Source organism: Moschus berezovskii, chromosome 27, assembly GCF_049115385.1.
Source record: "Moschus berezovskii isolate FMDL1 chromosome 27, NW_MosBer_1.0, whole genome shotgun sequence".
Classification (NCBI taxonomy): Eukaryota; Metazoa; Chordata; class Mammalia; order Artiodactyla; family Moschidae; genus Moschus; species Moschus berezovskii.
In genome coordinates this window covers 15,654,356-15,660,387 of record NC_142486.1, presented here as the reverse complement: position 1 = coordinate 15,660,387, position 6,032 = coordinate 15,654,356, and the positions used below count along the sequence as shown (strand labels likewise).

General features: G+C 52.6%; 1 protein-coding gene across 1 annotated transcript; it reads left to right on the top strand.

Annotated features, from left to right (window-relative positions):
* The first annotated feature begins 3,354 nt into the window (after positions 1-3,354).
* Positions 3,355-5,905, top strand: MYL11 (myosin light chain 11). Its single transcript, XM_055409856.2, has 7 exons — positions 3,355-3,502; positions 4,115-4,210; positions 4,463-4,538; positions 4,760-4,864; positions 4,977-5,055; positions 5,564-5,612; positions 5,706-5,905. The coding sequence occupies exons 1-7, from the start codon at positions 3,500-3,502 to the stop codon at positions 5,808-5,810; spliced, it is 513 nt and encodes a 170-aa protein (XP_055265831.1). The 5' UTR covers positions 3,355-3,499; the 3' UTR covers positions 5,811-5,905.
* Positions 5,906-6,032: the final 127 nt, after the last annotated feature.

The following is a 6,032-nucleotide window of genomic DNA, read 5'->3' as shown; positions in this document are numbered from 1 at the left end:
TGGGAAGAGGAAACAGACAAGGCGGAGGGTTATAAAACCAATGAGAGGGCGAGTGAAACCTAGCGGAGGCGGGACGAAGGGATTAACTAATAAAAAAGCGGGAAGCCGAACCTCCTGGCCAATAAAGATGACTGAAGAGTGACAGACTGTGGAAGGAGGCGGGTGCTGTGCGAGAAGAGGCGGGCCTAGCTAAAAAAGAATGGTTAAAAGGGAGCCAATGAAAAGGGAAGTGGGAGGAGGTCAGGTTGACAGACAGTGATAGCTATTTGGGCGGTGACAGACAGCATCCGCAGTCAATAGCAGCTGAGGGATTCTTTGGGTCTCCCAAGAAGGTCCGGAAGGAATGACAGCTGCGAGGGGCGGGCCAAATTTGAGATTCATTTGCCTCGTCAGCCAGTGAATGCATCCTCTCACTTTAGCGAGAAGGGAGGAAGAGAGACAGCTGTCTCAGCCAATGGCAGCATCCAAAGGAAAGGGGTGCTACCAGCAGGCGGTGCCAAGCCAGGGATGTCGGTGACAACCGGAGACAAGCGCGGGAGGGGGTGACAGTTGGGGACAGCGCGAAGAGGGGCGGGGTTCGGGGGCATTGGTGAAACCCTTAGCCAATAAGCGCCACGCTGCCCTGCCTGAGTCCTCTCTTGGGCCAGTTCTCCATTCAGCTCCCAAACCCACCGCGGGACACTTGATTAGGTGCTCTCTGATCAAGTACTCTTGCCCTTCACTCTGTCTCTAATTCTTATCCCAGTCCGTTACAAACCCCAGGTGACTATAACAAGAGCCCCCAAATCCTGTAAGTGACTCATCCTTCCGGATCCACCATTTCCTGCGGGTATCCCAACCCTTAGGTCCCTGTCCTCAGATCCATCTGAGCTCCTCCCAGAATCCAGGCTCCAGTTCCTCAGAACTCATCCTCCGAGTGCCCCCTCCATTCTAGTGGGGATCCCAGACCCCAAATCATGGATTCCCACTACCACGAACTCCCATATCTCTGCTCTTATTCTTCGGAGGATGCAGAACAAACCCTCTGGACTCCTCTCTCCTCATCGACACACCGTTCTGTGCTCCTTCTCTGCTAGGAAACCAGACCCCAATCTCATAATCCCCCTACTCCCCCCGCACCCCACCCCAGGCTACCCTAGACCACAAACACAAAGCCCAGACTTTACCAGTCCCTCTTCTCTCTGGGCTCCATCTCCCTGAAGCCCAGTATTCAGGATTCAGCCCCAGAAGGGCTCCAATTTCTGTGCAAAATCCACCATCCTGAAATTTCAGTCAGGCCTAGCTAGCTCCCAGTTTCCCAGTTCCTTGGTCTCTGAGTTCTCTGAGGCTCCTTTTCCCAGCTCAGACTCAGATCCTGTGAACTCCAGTATCTGAGATCCGCTGCTCTTGATCTCCTTCTCTTCAAACTCCCTACTTTCCATTAGACCCAAGCTTCCTAAGCACTTCCTCCATTCCCCTCTATTGAGTTCTCCTCCCCTCCCACAACCCAGTAAGAAGTGGGCTCTTCCTGCGCCTGGACCCCCATGGTAACCTTATAAGGTGAGGCAGCTGTCGACTGAGGCAGGGAGGGGCCAGTGCAGGAGGTCAAGGGCAGCTGCTAAGTTTAGGGTGGCTCCTTCTCCCTTCTTAGAGACAACAGGTGGCTCGACCTCAGTGCCCAGAAAAGAAACTGTCTTAGAGGCATTGGCATGAGTCTGGAGGAGGGAGCGGGGAGGAGGCAACTTCTTCAGGACATCAGGTCCTAAACGGAGCAGGAGGAGGAGGAGACACGGGTGTCCTTGCCAACCCTGAACCTCCTGGGGCTTCCTCAGCCACTATTTCCCCAGACCTCCACTGTATGGAATGGACTGAGGCACTGTGGCCCAGAGGGTTGGGAGAGGGGACCTCAGAACCTCACAGTCAAGCTGGTTCTTGCCCAGATTGAAGAGAGAAGCTATTGGCCATCCAGCCACCAAGGTGGACGTGATTAATTAGCTTCTTTCTTGGTGTCTTTGACTCCTCTCCTCTTGAGTTCCAACTTTTGCATCCATATCCAAAAAAGTGATTACAGACTCACACTAGACCATGTCCTTCTCCTGTTTCAAAACTTTTCAAGGCTCCCAAGGTCTCAGCCCTCAGTCTGGCATGGAAGACCCTCCAATCTCTGGTGTCCATGCCCTTGTATCCTCTGCTCAAGCCCCATCCCAATTCTGGAGAGCTGAACACTTCTGATCTTTGATTTTTCCAGGCCTTTGCCCATCCTTGCCCTCCACTTAGCATGCTTGTTCCTCCACTTCTACCTGACACTTCTAGTGGCCTTCACAAGGTCATTTCAGTACTCCTACACAGGCCTGCTATGCTCTCTACTTCTGTATTCCAACTGGTGTGTCATTTTCTGCATTTACCCTCTCTCCACAGCTAGACTGAAAGTTCTACCAAGGCAGGGCCTGAATATGAATTGTAATGATTGTAAGAATTCCCTGGATGTCCAGTGGTTAGGACTCCAGGCTTTCACTGCCAAGGGCCCAAGTTCAATCCCTAGTCAGGGAACTAAGATCCCACAAGTTGTGCAGTGCTGCCAAAAAAAAAAAAGAAATTATAATGATCACACATCACTAATTGTTTCCCAGTATGTTCACATCCACAAGTTCTTTGGCCTGGGAATTACCTTCCAATTTTACAAAGGGGGAAACCAGGGCCCAGAGAGTTGGAACACAAAACCCAGTGCCACAGAGCAGGCTCTCTGCTCCAGGCTGTCTGGTCTCTTCATACTTAGTGATTCCACGCCCCACATCTTCCCTCACAGACTCCCCCCTCTCCTTGAAGGTGATGTAGAAGACTGCCTGATCCTTCAGCTTCCCCAGATAGCTCTCTCCCACTTTTAACCTCTGTCGCTACCCAGACACACACATACTCTTGACTGTGAACTCCACAATGGAGGAGGACTGTGTTTGTCCAAGTGCACCATGAGGGACAGCAAGGGGTGTCTTTGGTCAGCCTTCAACCTCCCTTCTCCAACACCTCCATGTTTGAACAGACCCAGATCCAGGAGTTCAAAGAGGTGAATATGGGGAGAAGGGAGACTGAAGTATGGTCCAGTGCCTGGTACACTATTGATGCTTAATAAATTTACTGGGTTTAAACCTTGCAGGGATACAGGAGCCTGGTTCCTCTCTCTCCTAGTCCTGTGTCTCAGCCTGGGCCCTCTCTGAACTCTGGCAAATTCCAGCCTCCTTTGGGGAGAAAGAACATCCCTTCCTGCCCACGTCCTAGCAAAATATGCAGCCCAAGACACCTCTCTCCCTCCCTAGGCTCCAGCTGCTGCTGGCCCTCCAAGAAAGGAGAGGCCCTGAGCTGGGTTATTTTGGTATCTGGGGTGGGCACCCACAGGGCTAAGGTTACAGTGGTATGTTAAGGGCTCCCTGGGGCAGGACTATATAACTCCAGAGGGAGCGCTCCAGACAGACTCTCTGCTCCTTTCCAGCCAGAGCCACTGCCTTGCCCCCAGGAGACCTAAGACATGGTGAGTGAGAATCCCCCAGCCCAAGCTCAGATCTCTCAGACCTCAGGGCAGCCTCACCCCTTGAAAGAAAGGAGCTGGTTCCAAGTCTGGCAAGAGGAAAAAAGATGACTCTTCCCTTTCTTGGTATCTTTAATGGGGAATATATAGAATGATGCCCTAAAGGACCCAACCAAGGATAATCTGCCCAGACACTCCACTCGCAGGAGCCCAAGTCCCTCTGAAAGCACGCTCCTTCACCTTCCTAAATCCCCTGGAACCAACCAGGCCAGATTCCCACTCCCATTTTATAAATGAGAAAGTAGAGGTTCAGACAAGGTGAATGAGTGGATCAGGGACACATAGCAAGTCTAGGACTCATAGGAGCCAGGCTCAGGGCACTCAGAAGGCAAGAAACATTTCACTTGTTGGGTAGGGTGGAAGGATGGGCACTTGAGGGCTTCAGATAGAAATCTGACAATCCAACTGAAACAAGTCCCCTCAGCAAAGAGTCATAAGGAAGGGGAAGCCTAGAGCCAGTAGAGTTGCTTTAGAAGAATGAACTCAAAGAATCCATTGCCTCCAGAGGAGTAAAGATGGGTCCACAAACCTCTCTGCCCAACCCTCACCCTTCAGGCACCCAAGAAGGCCAAGAGAAGGGCAGTGGCAGAGGGCGGAAGCTCCAATGTCTTCTCCATGTTTGATCAGACCCAAATCCAGGAGTTCAAGGAGGTAAGTGTGGGGAGAAAGGAGACTGAAGGCTGACCAAAGGCACCCCTTGCTGCCCCTCCCCCCACCCCTCCCTGGAATGCGCACCTGTTTGGGGGAAGGAGAAGGGCTTAGATTCCTGACTCCCCTCCCTGCTTGGAGTGTAAGAGGACCTCTGGCCAGCAACCAGAATCTCAGAATCTGATCTGCCTGGAGTAAGGATGCTGAAACTCGGCCACAGGAGATCTAATATCTCCTTGCCTCTGCCCTCCACAGGCCTTCACAGTAATTGACCAGAACCGGGATGGCATTATTGACAAGGAAGACCTGCGGGACACTTTTGCAGCCATGGGTGAGCTGCCTCCTCTACCTGTAAAGATTCAAGGCTGCAGACTCCTGGGAGTTCAGAAGCTGTGGGTCCCAATCCTGCCAGGTCACCTTGGGACTCAGTCTATCCAGGATAAAATTGGATGGGATTAAAAAAAAAAATGGATGGGATGATCTGAATTTATAGGAAGCATTCTCTGGCCGCAAGACCCCACTCCAGCCCCTGCTTTCCCAACCCTGTTCCAGGGCGTCTCAATGTGAAGAATGAGGAGCTAGATGCCATGATGAAGGAAGCCAGTGGGCCCATCAACTTCACTGTCTTCCTGACCATGTTTGGGGAGAAGCTCAAAGGTGAATGAAGTATACGTGTCCTTGGTCCAACCCCTCAGCTGCCTCTCCTCAGAACTTTCAGGGACTGACCCTTTAGCAACCTTTCAGCTACATGTGCCCTCTGACCCCCTAGGTGCCGACCCTGAGGATGTGATCACTGGCGCCTTCAAGGTCTTAGACCCTGAGGGGAAAGGCACCATCAAGAAGCAATTGTAAGTGACACACTCCAGCTGCTCCCACACAGAAAGCCTCTTTCAATTCCCACCAAGAATAGGCACTGCCAGGGATAAGGGTGGCTCAGACAGTAAAGAATCTGCCTGCAACGCGGGAGACTTGGGTTTGATCCCTGGGTTGGCAAGAACCCTGGAGGAGGGCATAGTAACCCATTCCAGTATTCTTGCCTGGAGAATCCCTTGAGAAGCTCTTCAGAGGAACCTGGCAAGCTACAGTCCATGGGGTCTTAAAGAGTCGGACATGACTGATCAACTAAGCAACGCACAGCCCAGGGATAAGGGAAAAATCAGGACTGTGGAAATGGGCGATGGGACACAGGAAAAAGGGCAAAAGGGGAGGCCAGAGTGTTTGGGAGACCAATGAGGAATCCAGGGTGACCCTGCTTTTCAAGACGAGACTGGGAATGGCAAGGGGGATGAGGTGGGAGGGCGTGGAAAGGAATCACGAAGTCCAATCTCAAACCTCCCGTTTATCACCTCCCTCCAGCCTGGAGGAGCTGCTGACCACGCAGTGTGACCGCTTCAGCCAGGAAGAGGTGAGCGGAGGAGGAGGGGTCTGGGAGAAGTGGAAGGATGGGGGAAGGGGAACGTAAGGAACCAGTTGGTGATACTCTGCCTGATTTTCGCAGATCAGGAACATGTGGGCTGCCTTCCCCCCCGACGTGGGCGGCAACGTAGACTACAAGAACATCTGCTACGTCATCACGCATGGCGACGCCAAGGACCAGGAGTAGAGCGGACCCTTTTCGGCCTCTGCTAGTCAAAGTCTTCCTGCCAGTCCGACCTCCCCACCCAGACTCCTAATAAATTGAAAGGGTCTCGTTTCTTATCCGCGGCGCCTTCAGTGCGTTTGTGCGAGTGGGACTCAGGTGGGAGGCTGGGCAGACACACCGGCTGGCACGAAACGAATAAATAGTGGCCCGGAGGCCTGGGTGGAGCGGTTCCATCCGCTAAGC

What these genes read in the sequence shown, in the direction of transcription:
- MYL11 (XM_055409856.2), top strand. An exon ending in AAATCCAGGAGTTCAAGGAG is followed by an intron (nt 4,211 to 4,462) that starts GTAAGTGTGGGG and finishes TGCCCTCCACAG; the next exon opens with GCCTTCACAGTAATTGACCA. An exon ending in GTTTGGGGAGAAGCTCAAAG is followed by an intron (nt 4,865 to 4,976) that starts GTGAATGAAGTA and finishes CTGACCCCCTAG; the next exon opens with GTGCCGACCCTGAGGATGTG.